Below are 20,693 nucleotides of genomic sequence, written 5' to 3' on the forward strand. Positions count from 1 at the left end.
TGAATTCCCTCTTTAAATTATTTTTTTGAAGGGCTACTTCATATTATTCCGTTTTGACACCTTCCTGTCGAAATATTTAGGCGTCAACGTATAAAAATAAAATAAAATAGCCTTTCAAGACTTCATCAAGTTCCGCAGTACTAGTCCGTTACTGAAATGTTGCGTTTCGAGCAAAATGATGATAATGTTTGGAATGAGCTACCAAACCACTCTAGATATAGCAGAGCTTTTTGGTATAGTTGAAAATGTTCCTACGTGGTTTGAAAGACAAACCTCGAGGGCTAACCATCCAGCCGAAACACCTAAGGATTACTGGCGAATTTCTCTCTACTATCTGTTTCTGGATCATATGATCACATAATTTGATTCTCGACTTCTGAATTCAGAAAACCGTTTTCATGCACAATATCTTCTTCCGTGTGTGGTCGAACAAATAAGTAATGACCAATTGACCAATACTGTGTGTTCTCCTAACAATGCCTTTTGTTAGTGCTACAGCTGAAAGGTCGTTTAGCGTACTGAAACGTTTGAAAACGTACATCCGTTCCACAATGAGAAATGACAGATTATCGGCTTTGGATTCCACCGTGATTTTGAGGTCAATTTAGACAAGGCCATGGACGTTTTTGTTGCAGCTAAAAATACGAAGGGCAGATTTTTGAAAAATATTCAGGATGTTTCTCAATAAAAAATGATCAAATACAGTCTTAATAATTTGCTAATCAAACCAATTTTAGGCCGTCAGAACGCACCGTTTTGCGTCTAGCCAAAAAACAAATCGGGGGAGGGGCATCCCCCCAAACCCTCCCCCCTGGTTGGCGTGCACTTCAAAGGGACCCAGCTACGCCCCAGGAAGTCACATCAACTTCAATGAAAATACATGGTCTATTTAGTACAAAGTGGGGTTTTTAAAATATATTCCAAACTTGTATTTAGATTCAGATTTCACATGAATTTGAACATGGATGAAATAGGTCTCATGTTGTATGGATACAAGTCATATTGTTGGATTTTATTTTTGCTGTTCAGTTGTGTTTTCAATGCTGTACACCCCAAATGTCTTTTTGTTGGTATGCAATTTTCTCATATATTGTGATCCTGCATTTTGTCAACATGTAGGTCAAGTCTGTGGTTAATGTTTAATGGTCTTTTTCAAATCTTCATGGTTTTCTATATAATATATTTTACCCAAGCTTTATCATGATCAAAATATATTTTCCAGTTCAAATAATTTTTTGTTGTTTTTTTTTTGTTAATGATAAATGTTTTTTGTTTTTTGCAGTTAAGATACAGCCTGGATTTGTAAGACATCCATAATTTTGTCAAACCATTTAATTTTTATATGACTGCAAAAATATTTTGCTCGGTATAATGTTATCATGTCGTCTGCGTCATCTGTGTCGTTGTCGTCTGAAGACGCATTTAGTTTGACTTTAGTTTTAGTAAATGGATCTCTATTAATTTTTACTGGAAGGTTCAATACCACAAAAGGAAGGTTGAAATTGATTTTGGGGGTTATGGTCCAAACAGTTAAGGAATTAGGGGCCAAAAAAGGGGCCCAAAATAGGCATTTTGGTAGTTTTCAAGCAATAACTTGTGTTTAAGTGTATGAATCTCTTTGAAATTATACCGCAAGTTTCCACACCATGAAGCACTGGCGTCAACGTGATGATCGTAACTGCAGTTACGATCATCCCAATATGGCGGACACAAATATAGGGATATTTTAGAAGGCTGATTTCTCCACTTTAACAGCTTATTTTCATATTTGTTTTATATCAAGAAAAATCTTTATAAGCATTGCCGTTTAATGTGTTTTTCATAAGTTACAGAAAAACAACCAGAAGAACGAAAATCGAGATTCAAAAAATCACGATGATGATCGTAACTTCGCGATCGTCTACAGATGATCGTAACTTTGACTTGTTTTTATAAAAAGATGATCGTAACTCAAAGTTTACGAATGTTTTTTCCACTAATTGAACACCCTATTTAGCAGCCACGATAAAAAAAATATTATTTAAAAATCAAACAAAGAATAAATAAATGAAAACCGCTATTCTAAAAAGAAATGACATAAGGGGGATTAGCAGACATATATGCAAATGTCCTCAACATTATTTTCTTATGAGTAATTAAGTTAACATTCAAAATGGATTAACGTGGATATGAAGTTGATATAAATATCATTCTCATAATACAGTTTAAGAATACAGACCAAAACTTTCACTGAATAAAGTAAAGGAAGGCATGAAGTTACATTATTTTGATGACTTTCTATCGGATTTAAATTGTTTTTCTTAATCAAACTATGACTATTATAAATTGGAAGACTACAGAGGTGGACTTCGAGGTAGGGTCAAGTTGCTCGCATCATCTTTTTGTGGGGGAAATTTGGTTGATTGTATAGGGAATCAATGAAGCATGACTGTAGCTGGCCTACTTTAAGGCAGCCAGTCCCCAATCCCTTTTTGAAAATCACTGGATATGCCACTGAACTACTGTTGCCTATATTTACCATGGGTTCACTATTTATGTAAAGAAGGAAAAGTTGAAATAGATGGTATACACGTTCATATTAGATTTTTCAAGCTACAAATTATTACATTTATACGGTATATGACATGTTTTATTGAAGTTGGTCAAAGAAGTTGTGTTGAGCTAAACATTATTATATAATAATCAATAAGGGATCTACCATAAGGGGGATGTTTGGAAAAAGGCAGGACAGATGATTTGAGTAAAAAAAGGCCGGATGAACATCATGGCCAAACAAAAAGGCAGGATGACAGTTTATGTAAAAAAAATCAGGATGAAAAAAAGGAGGACCAAATAGAGTAAAAATAAAACCACAGGATAGAGAGTTCAAAAAAAAAAAATGCAGGACAAAATTATTCATCCTAGCCCCTCCCCCAAAATAAAATTGAAATAGAAGCTCCCTTTTTTTGACGGTTTCACTGGTTTTTTTTTATTATTCAACAGATATGATTTTATTTCTTAATGCTTTATTTTTCCAAACTCTCCCTTAAAAATCGTAAATCTGTTAATAAAAGAAACTATAAAGTCTGAATTCCCCAAAAATACCAGATCCTCGAAAGGTTCTATTGTCCCTATTAAGTGTAGGAAAAAAAATCTTCAATTTTAACAAACTTGTCATTAATATGAACTGTCCAATACCTTATTTATATAAAACATATGAAATCTATATAAAGTTGTTAACCCCCAATGCATTTTAATATTCAACTAGATAAATAAGAAATACCAAATCTTGCGAAGTCATAACCATTTGTGCACTTACCAATAGGACGTTATCCTCCCCTCAGTAATCGTTCCTCATTATTATCACAATACATCCTGACAACGTACATTTTCTCGCATACTAGACAGCTTTATTTGTCCTTATTTGTCAGAAAATGCTTCGTTGGAACAGGCAGTTACGATCATCTTCAGTACAAGTTATGATCATCGTTTATAAAAATAAATAAAAGTTACGATCATCATCGTGATTTTTTGTATCTCGATTTTCATTCTTTTTGTTGCTTTTCCAACCAGTTCGAAAAAATATTTCATTAGCAATGCTTTTAAAGATGTTTCTTGAAATAATACATATCTGAAAATAACCTGTTTAAGTGGAGAAATTAGCCTTATAAAATTTCCCTATATTTGTGTCCACCATATTGGGATGATCGTAACTGCAGTTACGATCATCACGTTGACCCCAGTGATGAAGGAATGATTAGTATTGAATTCAGGGTTATGGCTCAAAATGTTTTGGAATTAAGGGCTAAAAAAGGGGAAAAAACAAAGTTTTTCTGATCAATGGACAATTAAAACAAATTAAAAGCAGTGTAAGGAAGGTAATTCTAAAACATTTAACATACAATGTTGGATATGTTCGGATTTACCTCCGTCACACTACTTGTAAATTATGTATAATGAAATATCAGGTTTTGGACTAATTGCAAAATAAAAGGTGGTGGTATTATTATTATTTTTTTCAAAAGATTTGTAAGATCTGGACATTTGTTTTGTGTCAGATACTCATATTATCTCAAAAAATTTGATCACAATCTAAATTCAGAGCTGTATCAAGCTTGAATGGTGTGTCCATACTTGCCCCAACTGCTCAGGGTTCCACTTTTGCAGTCATATAAAGCTGTGCCCTGTGGAGCACCTGTTTTTTTTTTTTATATAAAAAAGAGAAACAAAACTGGATTCAAAATTTTAAGTTTATTTGCAGTAATCAATTACATGTTGGGTTACTGTGAAAACAGAAATTATCTCTTGAATGCTATTTTGTCAATATAAAACTAAAATGCGATTTTAATTTTTGCGATATCCAGAAATATCCTGTTTGATTCATAAAAAAAAAAAGTTTTAATTATTGCGATTGTAACCATGTTGCATTTTTCAAAAATAAAAACATCACAATAATTTCTGAATTAACAGCAATATTTTTAGACATCAATAACTGTATTCAGTCTTGTGGAAGGTTACAAAATTTGGATAGATGCTACTTCATTATTGAAAAATAACATCTGAAGACAATTTTTGAATTTGTTTTTCATATTTTACTAATAAATGGGCTTAATTATGTTCTTGGCAGTAAACATTACACTTATACATTGACAGCAGCAATCACATGTTACAACTTTTATTCCTGTATATGATTGAGTTCTTTATACTTTGAATAAGTATTATCATATTGTTATAAGCCTTTGAAAGTTTTGACCTCTATTATTACAAAGAGTGCCTAAGACTTTTTCAGTTTTACTTTTAAGATTTAACTATGACAACAGTTTTAATACAATACAAATTACTATTGCTTCAAAATTTTATCACATTAAAAATATTTCTTAAGACTTGGATATTATCATTACAAATGTACTAGAAAATGAAACATTGCTGTTTTAGTAGTTAATTAGGGCAAATTTTTTATTATATAGATATATAAGTACGTCTGAACCAGTGACGATTCTACAACAGATTTTATCCATTAAATCACCAGGAGTGATGGTGATACAAGGCTGAAAATACATTCTGTATTTATCCTAAACATGTATAGATGAATTATATATATATATATATAGAATGTATTTTCAGCCTTGTATCACCATCACTGCTGGTGATCCGATAGATAACGTTGGTTGTAGAGACATATTTATATATATAAATATATAATTGAATGATTGTTGGTTGCTTTACGCCGCATTAGCACAAAAAGGCTATATATATGATTATGAGATAGTTTGAAAAGGTAATGGATGGTTATACAGTATCTTTATATGTAGGGCTTTTTTTATTTTTAAGTCTATTATTTTTTTTGATATAATTTTTCTTGTATGCTTTTCCCATTTTCCATGATATTAAAATATGAATGTATTTAAATCAAATTTTTTGTACTTAAAAAAAAAAAAGCAAAATGATATGGAAAGCTTAAACAGGAGAAAATTGAAGATGGCACAACAGTATCTATAACATGGATATGATTTTTGTCGAGCCTGCAACTTTTGTTGCAGAAAGCTCGACATAGGGATAGTGATCCGGCGGCGGCGGCGGCTACGGCGGCGGCGGCGTTAGCTCACTTCTTAAAAGCTTTATATTTTAAAAGGTGGAAGACCTGGATGCTTCATACTTTGTATATAAATGCTTCATGTTACGAAGTTTCCGTCAGTCACATGTCCAATGTCCTTGACCTCATTTTCATGGTTCAGTGACCACTTGAAAAAAAAGTTCAAATTTTTTGTAATATTGAATTCTCTCTTATTATAAGTAATAGGATAACTATATTTGATATGTGCGTACCTTGCAAGGTCCTCGTGTCTGTCAGACAATTTTCACTTGACCTCGACCTCATTTCATGGATCAGTGAACAAGGTTAAGTTTTGGTGGTCAAGTCCATATCTCAGATACTATAAGCAATAGGGCTAGTATATTCGGTGTATGGAAGGACTGTAAGGTGTACATGTCCAACTGGCAGGTGTCATCTGACCTTGACCTCATTTTCATGGTTCAGTGGTTATAGTTAAATTTTTGTGTTTTGGTCTGTTTTTCTCATACCATATGCAATAGGTCTACTATATTTGTTGTATGGAATGATTGTTAAGTGTACATGTCTAGCGGGCAGATGTCATGTGACCATGACCTCATTTTCATGGTTCAGTGGTCAAAGTTAAGTTTTTGAGTTTTGGTCTTTTTATCTAATGCTATATATGCCATAGGTCAACTATATTTGGTGTATGGAAATATTTTATGATCTTTATGTCAGTCGAGCAGGTTTTATTTAACCATGACCTCATTTTCACGGTTCATTGCACAGTGTTAAGTTTTTGTGTTTTGGTCTATTTTTCTTAAACTATAAGTAATGTGTCAACTATATATGTTGTATAGAAGCATTGTTAGCTGTACCTGTCTGCCTGGCATGGTTATCTGACCTGGACCTCTTTTTCAAGGTTCATTGGTCTTTGTTTAGTTATCTTGGTTAATGTTAAGTTTATGTGACAGTTGTAATAAAGCTTAGCTTTATACTTAGGACTATCAACATAATATCAATGATTAGTATAGAAGGCGAGACATTTCAGCGTGTGCACTCTTGTTTTTTTTAAAGAAACACTTAAATACTTTGGCAAATTTCATTAAACTACCGTACCTAAACAGATTTGTACAAGATGCATATTGGAAAGTTAAGTACAGAATGGTCTGCAGGAGATTTTCATCTTAATTGTGTGAATGTTTCATAAAATGTAAGACCATGTGACAAAAGACAAACACAAATGATCAATAAATGTATCCTGTTTTATGAAATATTCATGCCTTTCATCACAGATGGTAGTTATGATTAAAACATTAGCAAAAAATTGTCCTAATAAAATAGTTTATATTGCACAGTTGCACATAATCTTCCCTGTCAATTTGAGATGGATGAATACAGAAAAACTGAAAATGGAACTGTCTGTTCTATTGTTAGTTATATTCTTGAAGCTTGATCGAGTTTAACTCACTTTTGGTTCAAGATTTATTTATGAAGGAGTATAAATTTAAAAAAGTGCCCATTGAAAATCGATTATGATTTAAAAAGTGGCTGAAGTATAGAAATAGGGCTTCCTAGTGTCTTAGACTTAAGACTTCAACTATCTAGCACCAATGGACCCATGTTAAGGTGGTATTGTTCTGGTCTTATAAATTTTATAGAGATTTATTATTGGTTTGGAGAGAACAACCATGTCTGTTAAATATATAAACTAGTCTACAGTTCTTTTTTATTGTCCTAATTCATAATAATCTTGTTTCAAAACTGCTGTTCCTCGGCAAAACATCCTCGGTTTATTTTTTTCCAATTCACCAACTTTTTATGCCTTTCCAATTGATTAGTTGATTGCCTACAAGTAATGTCAATAGAGGTGATATAAATGCATATTACTTCAGGTAAAAGCATGACAACAGTGTCAATAGTTTGTTTGAAGAAAGGTAGAAGTGTTTGATGATCCTAAGCTTTTAACAGATGCTTTATGGTCTTTTGTTTCTGGTTGACATTTTTCTGATGTATTTGACCTCATTTGTATAAGTCAATTAATGAATAGAGTTACTGCACAGTTTTCATGATTAGATGGCTATATCCACTATCTGAACTTTAAATGAGTATGTTAAATTTGATGTATGCCTTTTTGTGCTTCTTCGTTACATTTGTTGTTTTTATAGTGATATTAAGATGATAACACAATATTGACTGCTGTACCCCTATTTTTGACATTTTTTACTCTTTGAGTATGTTTGTTTTGTTCATGCATCGTTGACAATGTAATGGAATTTGATACGACTGTCATACAAGTGAGAGGTTTAACTAGCTATAAAACCAGGTTCAATCCACCATTTTCTACATTAGAGAATGCTTGTACCAAGTCAGGAATATGACAGTTGTTATCCTTTGGTTTGAAGTGTTTGGACTTTTGATTTTGCCTTTTGATTTTTGATTTTCCTTTTTGAATTTTCCTCGCAGTTCAGTATTTTTGTGTTTTTACTTTTTAAGTCACTATTAATAATAATTGAACTATATTTGGTCTTTAGAACTTCAGAATCACTGAAATTTGTGCTCATGAGTGCATTTACTTTTCCAGATATTGACCTCATTTTCATAGTTCCTTGATCAGTATTAAGTTTAATGTAAGTTTATCAGTAATTGATGATCTCTGTATATTATTTTTGTAAGATATATAAACATCCCTTTTTACAGAAAAAATCTAATATTGGTCTTATGGTCATGGGTTTTCTTGTTAAAAGCTCAGTTACCTTATTTCTGTTGCTGAGAGTATGATAGGTGAAGTACAGCTGGTCTTATGAATCATTGGTAGATGCACATTTCCCTCTTACTTATTTGACCCGAAATTCATGTTTTTGTTATAAATGATAAGATTTACAATAAAGCTTGTAATTCAGTGGTTGTCGCTTGGTGCTGTATGTTATATTTGTTTTTCATTCATTATTTTGTACATTAATCAGGCTGCTATTTTTCTCTTTTGAGTTGTTTTATATTTGTTATTACTGGTCTTTTATAGCTGACTATGGGGTATGGGTTTGCTCATTGTTGAAGGCTGTATAGTGATTTATATAGTTGTTAGTTTCTGTGTCAATTGGTCTCTTGTAAAGATTTGTCTTATTGGCAATCATACCACATCTTCTTATTTTTAAAACAAGAATGTTTTCCATGTACAGGGATGCCCCATCCACACTATAATTTTCTATGTTCAGTGGACTGTGAAAATGGAATAAAATCTCTAATTTGGCATTAAAATTAGAAAGATCATATCATAGGGAACATGTTTACTAAGTTTCAAGTTGATTGGACTTCTACTTCATCCAAAAACTTTAACCTAAAACAGGACAGACGGATGAATGGATGGATGGATGGATGAACGGACGAACGGATGTATGGACGGACGAACGAAAAAGGACAGACGGACACTCAGACCAGAAAACATTATGCCCATAAATGGGGCATAATGATAAATGGGGCATAAAAACAAAGACGTACAACAAACAACTCAACTGTATTATGTCATGTTGTGTTATAGAAATGTATTTGTATTTATTGCACTGATAAGCGTAATGTGCCAACAAACAACTCATGGTCTTGAACTTTGAAGTGACTATAGTACTAGTTAACATAGTTTTGTTTCTATTTTTGGGGTTTATAAAAAAATGTATATATGGTACTGTAAACCAATTTTTAGCACATATATAACTTCTTGATGTTAGTGTAGAGTTATCTGCCTTTAAAGTTTCAATAAAAAAATTTAATCATAAAATGCATTTAACTTGATGTTTTCTAACATGTTTGAAACTTGTTAATTGGCCATAATATTTTCATGCTTTTGGAAAATCATCCATTAATTGAAAGATTTATTATTATGTGCAACATTAGGTAAACTAATGTTTCAAATTTAACAACAAACTGCAATTAGCTCTCATTTTATTTATTGAAATTAGGTTCTATTATACATAAACTTACTCTTTTTGACTTTTTTTTACTGGCATTTGAAGTGTCAGATATCCATACAAGACAAAGTATTCTTCCTGTTCTCATTTTTATTTAACATAAAAATTCTGTTCTGGAGAGGTTTGATGTAACATAGAAGAGGTTGGTAATAGGTTATTTTTGTGCAACATGTTGTGCCATTTTTATTTCACATGCAACCCTGAAAAAGGTTCTTTATTCACTGTGTATCATAAAATAGTTAAAAAGATCAACCTGCAAGAAATTTTTAATTGTTCGTTCATCGTGAAATGCCAATTTTTTTCAATGTTCATCCGTGCAGACACCCTCCCTTTATGCCCCTCATAGAAGAAGGTTTGGTGCAGTTGTATGACATTTTCAAATACCAACATTGGAGTGGGATTATTCGATCATTTTCAGATTTTTTTGGATAAAAAATAATGATTTTCACAAATTGCAAGGCATCTTTATTATGTTTTAGTTGATCTATCAGTGTAGTGCTAAACAGCATTTCATTCAATGCTTATTGAAAGGGGTCTTGTATCATGATTGTTATGTGTTCATTTGTTGATCCATTTCTTTCCTTCTTTTGTTAGTTTGTTTTTGTCCATTACATCTTTTCTGTGGCAGATCCAGAAATTTTCCAATATCTGCCTTTGCTTTCTACGATCAGCTTTTGAAATATTTTAGTATTTCAGATTTATTTAAGTACAAACGTGTTTGTGCTGGTTTTTTTTTGTTGATTTGTATCTTCCCTTTCCCCATTGAATTGTTACTAACTTTTTTGATGTGCATTTACTCTACATTTTAAAACCCATTGAATTACTTTTTAAGTCAGACTTTATTTGAAATATACAAATTATTCAGAAACATCGGTTCCAAATCCCTTCAACAAAGTTGGTGGAGATATTAGATTTCATAATTCATTTCAGGTCCCCTTTGGACATACGAATCTCATCATATAAAAGTTCATACAATAAAATCAGTACAGGAAAAAAAACTTAACTTTGATGATATAATAATACATAGCAGAAAGAAAAATAAACAGCTTATTCAATAAAACTCAGTTTAAAGTTTATTTTAACTCTGATAAAGCATTTCAAAAGTACATAAAAATGAAAATTGTACTTTTCCTCCATTATTCTAGTTTATTTTCTAATAATGCAGTCTGATCATTTCAAGTCAGATGAAATTTACATTTAAACACTACCTTTGATTTTATAAACTATCCAGACGAATGACACAAATTGCTACAAATGTTTGTATATATTCAAAAGAAGATGTGGTATGATTGTCAATGAGACAACTCTCCACAAGTTTTATTACAAAATCAGGTATAATAAGTATGGAAGTAGCTGTCTATAGCTGTCACTTTGGATGCTGAGTTTTCTAAAAGTGATTTCTGATTTCCAAATTAAATTTATCTCAAAATTTTGATTCTTTTAAGTCCGAAGACACAGTTTTCTTTCATGTCTAGTAATTTATCAAAGATGTTCAGTTTTTCATTTTAAAAAATGTTGTAAAAGTTTTTTTCAATTATAGATTCTATTGTGTTCAAGAATTTTTTTCCAGAATATATAAGAATAAGAAGATGTGGTATGATTTCTAATGAGACATCTATTCACCAAAGTTCAAATAAAGTGAATGTAAGCAATTATAGGCAACCATACAGCCTTCAAAAAGGAGAAAACACACACTATGTAGAAGGCTATAAGGTCTGGCCATGAATTGTAAGAAACAATTCAATTGAGAAAACTAAGGGCCTAATTTATAAATAAAAAACAAATATGACAAACATGAACTAACATATGTCTACATTATATATTTCACCAATAGTCTATTTGCCAATTCCCATAATTGACCCTGTAATTAGAGATCCCTTTTTAAGTTGTCTCCCTTATGAGGTACATTAATTTTTATTTACAATGGAGAGCTAACAGAAAGAGCAAATTTACCTGTGCATGATAAGAGTAATCTTTAAGGTTTTTAAATCTTTTGATTATATTAATTGTTTTTCAGCTAAATGCTTTTTACATCAGAATCTATTTTTCATGAAAAATTAGTTAAACTGCCAATAATTATCACTTTCAATTCATCATGCTTTGCATTGGCAAAAGCAAATTTTGTCCGGTACAGAACCAGTCTACAATTGGCAAAGGGAAGAAATTTGTTTGAAAAGTGTGTAATAACAGAATCAAATCGGTAATTGGCAAATGGACTATTATGTGTATTAATCTACTGCAATGTCACTGATGAGTTTTCTTTAAAAAAAAAGTGACCTCTTCTGTGAGTGAATTTTCTTTGTTTTCTGTTTCATCGAAATTTTTATCTCTTTTCTAATTCTTATGGCTTTGACTCTTGTTTTGCAGACTTTTAAGGTCTTGATACTTGTAAAATATACCCTTATTATGTAAACAAGAAATATATAAAACTTTTTATTCTCTGTACTACTGATATTGATTTCCTAGAGGACTTTATTAATTATGATTGTAAGTCAGATTTAAGTCAGTCTTTGACAAAAAAAAAGAAGAAAAGTTATGGGGTCCATAACTATAAGTTTACTGTTTACAAAACTTTGAATGTTTCAAAATTTTAAGGATGGTCTTTTCCAGGAATAGATTTTCTTAGTTGCATAGAAATTTATACACCATGCTTATTACCAAGTTAAAGTTGTGTGGATTCACGTTAACCATTCTGAAGTAATGCCCCTTAATGTGGGGAAAAATTGCTGATTTTTTCATTTCCTTACTTTAGGTTTTTTCTCAACCAAATGATATGAAACTTGTACACAATACTTTTAGTCACAAAACTCAGATCAGGTTTGAATATGGTTGGTGTCACTTTTACCATTCTCGAATTATGCCTCTTTACAAAGCAAAGTGCTGGTGGACAATATCTTAAGCCTGGTACCTATGATGAAAATATTGGATGATATAACAAGATATTTTGATATACAGGTGTGTAAGAAAACAATGACCATCATTGTTATTATGTTGTTTTTGGATGAAAACAAACCCTCTAATGATTATATGTTAAGCCATTTTTCTCAAAAAGATATATAAAAGCCCATGCAGTCCAAACTGTATTTAATTAAGGTTTACTAAAGTGAACTATGCAGGTTATTTCTCTAGATAGAGAGGTTCCTATTTTTTTTAAAAGTTTATGGACATTTAACTTATCTATGTGATCTTGTTCTATTACAGTTTTTAGAATTCAAGCCACATATTGTTTCATTTGTACAAGTACGAGGGTCCATTCCAGTTTACTGGAGTCAGTCTGGATTAAAGTACAGACCCCCTCCACGGCTAGACAAAGGTAGGGTTTGCTGTACTATTAGATGATACTGTAGAGTTAAATCAATTTGTCAGTTCCTTTGCAGGTGTATAGTTCATTGTCTTATTTTGACATGTAACAAGCTGAGATTAGAAATTTGCAGAAAATATTTTATGAATTTATAGAATATATACAGTATAAACAAAGTGACAGAAATTTATGAAATATTTGACTTCAAAGCCAACTCTACAAATCAACAATTTACCTAGTCGGTATGAAATGCAAATGAAGAAAGCACTTAAGTAATTTATATCTTTTTTTAGCATGAAACAGTGTGAATAATGCTTTGTATTTCGATTAACACTACAGTATCATTTATTTCAAGCAAGTTTGAAGAATTTCTTTGTTGTAAAGAGTGTAATACAAGAAAATATATTATATTTGTTTCAACATAAAAGAGATAGGTTTGATATATATTCATTACACATGTTTTATATTATTATACCTTTTGAAAAAGATTTGATTTATTTTTCTTAGAAACAATTTGATTTGATTTTTGTGTAAGTCTTCACAAAGAAATTCTTCATTTTTGTAGAACTTAATGTTTATTTGTATGACTTTCTTGCATTCCCTTGAAATAATAATTGATATGAATTTTGCAGTATAAGAATTATGTTTTAAGCTTTTTTCTTTCATGTGTGTGGTAACTTCATTTGAGGTTCCCAAAAAACTATTGAAATAAAACTGCTCAAGATTTTTGTTTTATCAAGGTTTTGAGTGAACTAGTTAGATTCAAGGTTATATTGTCTATATGTTGCATAAACAAATCTGATTTCAACAGTTATTATTTTAATGGTTTTGTAAAATTTATAAAGAATTGACCACACAACAAAAAAGACCTGGTCAATAGGAGCAGGTTTCATGTTGTGAAAGATTTTATTTTACAAAAAAACGTTTTTTAACATTGTATAATTTTATTGCAAGTAAAATTGATATATAATCTTCATAGTCAATTTGTAAATAAAGATCTCCTTGAAAAAGATATAGATGTTGGAAGGTGTGCTGCAATATAAACAAATGAAAAGAGAAGAGAATGAAATACATGTAGATAATATGTTGCTGAATCTATGTGGTTTCACATAGAAAAATAAAAAAAAAGTGATCAGAAATTCTAAAGATATTACAAACAAAAAAAATCACTGAATTTGAAGTATTGTGTATTTAGAGTAATATGTTATAAAACTGATGACAAGATGTTTTTAATGTAATTTTTATATATGTATGATTTGTTGCTTTATTGAATTTAACTATTTGAGTAACAGAATATCTTTTTTTCATTGGATTTCAATTGGAATCTATGATATATATTAGATAAAATATTAATTAAGATTTCTTGTGTGCAACATTTTATGGAACCACGTTATATGATATATTATTGGCACACCCAACCAGTCATACACCTGCAAAATTAGCTTCTTGTTCTATCATTCCATGGGACAACATTACTAACACTTTGCAGCTGCCGTTTCTCATCCTGTAGAAATCTTAACTTGTTTGTTTAATGTATTAAATATATAAGTGTAGGTTGAGCTGTAAAAGACTAACTGAAAACAAACAAAAAATTACGAAGTGCGGTATTATACTTACATTGCTTTGTAAATTGATAATGTTTATTTTTATACAAGTGGGTGTGTGTCTGTTCTGTGAACACCAGCAGTTGTTATGTTTTGATTTCTTTTTTATATTGACATTGTGATTTAACTTGCAAACTAAAAAGCAGCAGTAATATAGCAACCAGAACGAAAAAAAATTTAAACTTTGGCAAAAAACTACCAATATACATAATATGTTTTTTTTTGTACTATGGATTGTTGCATGTTTTTTTGTGAATATACTTTAAAGATCTATTCATTATTTGAAACTTTAAACATAATTTGACTATGAAAGTCATGAGAATAGTACCAACTGTATGCTTTTATGAAGTATTTTATTTATTATAATTTTTATTGGAAAAAAATGTTGAACTAAAGTAGTGCATGTGTAACTATAACCTCTGTAGAGTTTGCCTTTTAAAAAAAAAAAATAACACATATGGGATGGTAATGTAATAAATGCTAAATGGCACAATGTGAATACATGTTGTTATTTGTTTTGCCTTGTGGCAAATTTGATTATAATTTTGAAAACAAAAGAGCCAAATGATTTTGGTCACAATTCTAGATGTTATACATTAGTTTTAAGGTTGAAGTCAGAAATTGAAAAATTGCTTTCGGTGTTTTTAATTTCTTAACTTTCTTAAAATATTGCCGGAAAAGAAATTTTTCATTAGCAGTCTTAATTGCCTAATATTTTTCTTGCTAAATACAAATGAATTTATGTACACGACATTAAAAAATGTCAGTGCATTGAAACAAAATGCCACTCTTTTAAATGAAGTGATTTAATGTAAAAATTCAATCATTTATGATTGATGACTGGAGGAAATTTATCATGCAATGCATGAGTTCTTTATGCTGAAAATAATTACTAATTGCTTTTTAATGAGTGCAGCTCTTACCCTGTGTTGAGAAAAATGATCTTGTTCACTGTGCACTTGTTATTCATCTCCAAGAACTTGACAAGCTTGAAAAGTTGAAGTTTGCAAGCTAGATTAGTAAGATACAATACAACAGTATACTGCCTGAGTAGTGCAATGATTCTGTTAAAGAAGATTTGTGTCCATTTTATTCCCATACTAGTAAATAACTATAAAAAATAGTGGAGATGGCTATTTTTTTTTAATTTCTCAGTTTAAACTGTATATCAAAACATGATTAAAAACTGAATTTTTCAAATGTGTTTTCATGGATAATTTTTTTGTTGTTGAAAAAGTAAAAATTTAAAAGAAATGATGGAAAATAGGGAAATGAAATAATGCTCATGAGAAATATTCAAATAAAAAATAAGAAATAAGTTAACAGTTCCAATTATTATTTTCACATTTCCTGGTATCTTGAGATTGGTTAAGTTGATGTTAAAAGTGTCAAAATAAAACAGATACTTCTGGAAATAATTAACTTGCTTTCTTAATCCTGTTGCTTCTCCAGATTGAAGAAAAATGAAGATGGGTTTTGTTCATGTCAGATGTGATTTTAATTTTATAGTTCATTATTAATGATGATGATGCTTCCTGGGTTTTGTCATTGAAAAATTATTGTGAAGTTGTACATGCAACAAGTGTTCTTTACAGTTAAAATTAATGAATGAAACTATTTGTTGTTCAATGGAAGTGGATCTATAAATGATGAGATCAACAACATAAATAATCCAGGGGGATTTAAGTTTATACATTTTTCAAAATACATATCTTCAAAACTATAAAATACATAAAAGTAATTGGAAACTGTTAATTACTAGTTAGAGTCATAACCCTGAAATGAATTTTAGGAAGTTACCATGAGGGCAACCAAAAATTATTTTAAGCCATTATTTGTATTAGCTTTCCCAAACTTTCCTTCTGAAACTGAAAAATCAATATGATTTATAATAATTGGAAAACAAGTTATGAAATGCTGGTGACATTTTCATATGCATATCTGTTCACTAGAGATAAGCTTTATTGAATAAAAGAGGGACGAAAGATACCAGATGGACAGTCAAACTCATAAATCGAAAATAATCTGACAACTCCATGACTCAAAATGAAAAGGACAAGCAGACAAACAATTGTACACATGACACAACATAGAAAACGAGAATCCCACCAAAAACTAGGGGTAATATCAGGAAGGGTAAGCAGATCCTGCTCCACATGTGGCACACGTTGTGTTGTTTATGAGATAACAAATCCAGTAAATAGTCTAATTCGGTAGGTCACATTCATGAAAGGGAAGGGGATTGTAGTTACGACGTAAGGGACATATCCGATATCATTTGGGAAACGGTTATTCCATAACAGTCAACCAACTTGTGATGGCTTCCGTAAAATTTACAAAGAGATGATTTCAACTTCACCATTTGGAACTCTTGATTTAATAGCTTCCTTGTGAGCAACAACCCTCCATCAAGAAAATCATGATAGGAAATGGAAGCACGGGAATATCGTACCAATTGGGAGATATATACACCGTATGCAGGTGCTGCTGGAATGTTGCTACATTATAAATAATAATAATAAATTATGCTTCACTTCAAATAATTTTTGTTATCAAAGTCAGATCTGTGCAACTGCACTATTATTTACTACAGTCAATTTGAAAGTCACTTTTTTACTTTTAATGGTTACCAAAGATGGTTCAGTTGTATATTTTTATGCAGTTTCTCAACTTATTGTAGTTATTAATGACTTTACTGAATGGTAATCCGACTCTAATTATCCATTGCTATTGGAATCAGCATGAAACTGAGATTAATTTGTAACCTGATTCTTTGATCTGTAATTGACACTACAATTTTATTAGGGATACAGTAATTATAAGCTGTGTTTTTACACTTTGACTTGCCAGAGCACTTTTGCCTTTACCTGAAGCAGTAATAACAAATTTAATAGCTCATCTTCCTGACTTGTAATTACATGCTCATAGATTCTTGCTTTATAAGTTTTATTTGTAGAACAGTTATATTATAAAAAGACCTCAGGTGGAAGGTGTAAAATGAAAAATATATAAAAAAAAATATTTATTGGGTCTTTGATATAATGTTTTGTTGGAAATTAGAAGGGACAAAAAGTAAAAAATCAATTACTTGTGCAGTTTGATACCGTCTAGAGTCAATTAATATTTCAAGATAAAAGTTAAAAGATATTTTAAGTCTAAAAGAACATTAGCTAAATGTTTTTTGAAGTAAGCTGCAGCTTGTTATCTATATGGAACTATTTAGATTGATTTTAAAGGATAACATTATATATCTTCACTTTAAAGATAATAGTGCTGAAAGCTGTTGATAATGGATTTATAGATGATAGCAATTATCTAAATAATTTGTATTATTAAAGGTAAACTATATATTCAAATTGGAATTAAAAACGTATTGATTCTAGGGAAATAAATGGTTTTAAATTATATTTGTTCATACATAGATCTCAGTTTAGGAAATTCATTCAAAGACAAGGCAAAAATAATTGAAAATCATTTGAACACATCCTTAAACAATCCTGTAGATTAAACACTTACAAAATAAAAAGTAGAAACAGTAGGTACTATTTTGTGGAATATGAAGAAAACAAGAATTATACCTAGAGTAAGTTCACTTCTTGTGTTCTTGATAATCCATAAAATAGTATCAAAACTAGTAAATGGGGTAGCACAAGAGACACCAGCTGAGTGGTTATATTGTTGACATTATAAGTCCACCTATAAAAGAGAATTATTTAAATCTAGAGTTTATTAAATTATATAAATATGACCGTGGAAGTGTGAACCAACTTACAAAGTGGCCATTTCTACGTACTGTGGTATCACCATTTTGTGGGTACCAATTTTCGTGGATGAAGCAAAATTTGCAAGATCGTGGATATTGAATTTCGTGGTTTTGAGAAAGTCTTCATACAAGCGTATATAAAATTTCATTTCGTGGTTCACCTGTACTCACAAAATCCATGAAAATTGGTATCCAACGAATAATAATGAATCATCAGTATATTAAAACAAGAGAGATATATAAAGTTATAAATGATCTTACCGTGATTGAATTACAAGATTTGAACATTGGTAAATTAATGATGCCTTAATAAATCAAAATCATTAGGGAAAACTGGTATTTCTTAAATGAAGATACCCAAGTTGAACTATCTCTTTTAAACAATTATGATTTAAACAATCTTTAAAGCTTTATCTTCTTAATACGTTTATGTATTTATCTCAACTATTTTAAACAATATCAACTTTTTTTAAAGCACTGACCACTCTGAGGTAATCAGTGTAAATGCAGTTGAATTAAGCTACATGTATTTATTGAAAATCAATGTGAGATAATGATATGTAAAGTAAAATGTATAAGAACAAAAAAAAACCTAACTCCGAGGAAAATTCGAAATAGAAAGTCCCTCAGCAAATGGCAAAATCTAAAGCTCAAACACATTATACGAATGGATAACAACTGTCATATTCCTGACTTGGTACAGGCAGTGAAATATTTTTAATAATATTATCTATAATAGTAAATGTCATTGTCATTCAACCTATTTGTTGAAAACTGCAATTTATGTAGTCGTGCTTGTTCTTTATTTAGATTCATAAACTAAGTTATTAGGGAAAACGGTAGTATTAAATTTTCCCAGCATTAGGTTGGCCTTTTGTGTACCCAAGGCAGGTGAAGGAAGTCAAATTAGGAGCGCTGGGATTGGATGTAAGGGTACAATATATTTTTTATTTATATATGAATAACTGCAGTGTGTTTATTTACAATATAAATTTTGAAACCTATTGAAATATTTTCTAGAGAATTATTCGAAAAGACTTCCAAAATTTCATAAATTTTGTGCAAAATGACGGTGGGCATGGATAACATAAACAAGCTCCGTTGGAAGTTGGTCATGATACTATTTGGCTTTAATTTTTAAAACAGAATAATAAAGTACTAACACAACATATAACTGTTTTATCCAGGTTTTTATCTTAAAAAGTGGTAAATTTAGAAAATGTTACTATTGTCGCCTATGGCAGAATAAATAGTACCGTTTTCCCTATTAACACAGTTATATGAACCTTTTGACATATAATTTTCTGCTAATAGTTGAGCCTAATCCATGTTGTCATTTAGATTCCGCTGCTGTTTTGTAAAAGCTTTTTACAGTACGTTTTTATTCATAGAAAAAAAAATTGAAGTTATTTTTTTTTTAAATGTATCAAATAGATTATTTATGAAGATTCTGTTTATATATGTGTCTTTTGTTTGGAATATTTTTTTGGAAAATTTCAAATTTGTTGACACATTCAATAATAATGATCTCAAAGATTCATTGAGTATCAGGACATTTTGCAAACACTTGACAGACACAATTCTTGTATTTGATGACTTGGTTTATTGTGGTTACCCTAAAAAAAACTTAGGTTCTATAGAATGCACCGTTATTAGATTACCATCTGTCTAGTTAAGGTTTTGTCATAGTAATTTACCTAATCAAGATGGTCAGCACATTTAAACAAAGGTTTACATAGTGCATCATGTAAATAGATCAGAAAGGACATCTTTATTGATCCTTTGGCAATTTTAGGACTTAGTTTGAATAAGAACATTAAGATGAACATATACAAATGCCACTCCCTTGAAAACAAGAGGGAAACATTTGCAGCGACTAGCCTGTGCTATTGTAAAAATGGGAGATTTTGTACTGTTTTTAAGATGAAAATTCTATTTATTAATTGATTTGTGTAAAGACAAACTGCTGAATTATGTACGTCCAAAGTCAGGAGCTTGTAATTCACCATAAAGACGTAAAGACCATAAAATCCTGGAATAATGACTATTTTCACATCTTAGGTCACGATTTGGATTTGAACAATAGACGGAGACCCAAAGTATAATGTAATGTTTAAAGGTCCAGGTTAACTAAATTAAAAACTTCAAGAGACAACTGCTGAATTATGTATGTCCAAAGTCAGGAGCATGTAATTCACCATAAAGACGTAAAGACCATACAATCCTAGAATAATGACTATTTTCACATCTAAAGTCACGAAATGGATTTGAACAATAGACAGAGACCCAAAGTATAATGTAATGTTTTAAGGCCCAGGTTAACTTAATTAGAAATTTCAAGAGACAACTGACATTTAAATTCAAATCGATAACTTACAGAAAGCCTCAATAGAAAGCAGCCAGTATTTTAGTTGATGTGATATTGCATGGTAGGTGATGCATGTATACCAGTTTACATTATTGTCGACGTTCCTGTTCGTGATCCGTTTTGAGTTTATGTGATTCCAATGTTTTTTTTATTGTTACATTGGTT

The 20,693-nt window shown here is 30.6% G+C and overlaps 1 protein-coding gene across 1 annotated transcript in view; it reads left to right on the forward strand.

The window, feature by feature from the left end:
- LOC139520050 (phosphatidylinositide phosphatase SAC2-like) overlaps window positions 1-20,693 on the forward strand; it is a 253,355-nt gene that overhangs the window by 21,759 nt on the left and 210,903 nt on the right. The window contains exon 9 of the mRNA XM_071312470.1: window positions 12,694-12,805. Within this exon, the coding sequence (XP_071168571.1) occupies window positions 12,694-12,805 (112 nt within the window). The remainder of the gene's footprint in view (window positions 1-12,693; window positions 12,806-20,693) is intronic.

Source organism: Mytilus edulis, chromosome 4 (assembly GCF_963676685.1).
Source record: "Mytilus edulis chromosome 4, xbMytEdul2.2, whole genome shotgun sequence".
Classification (NCBI taxonomy): Eukaryota; Metazoa; Mollusca; class Bivalvia; order Mytilida; family Mytilidae; genus Mytilus; species Mytilus edulis.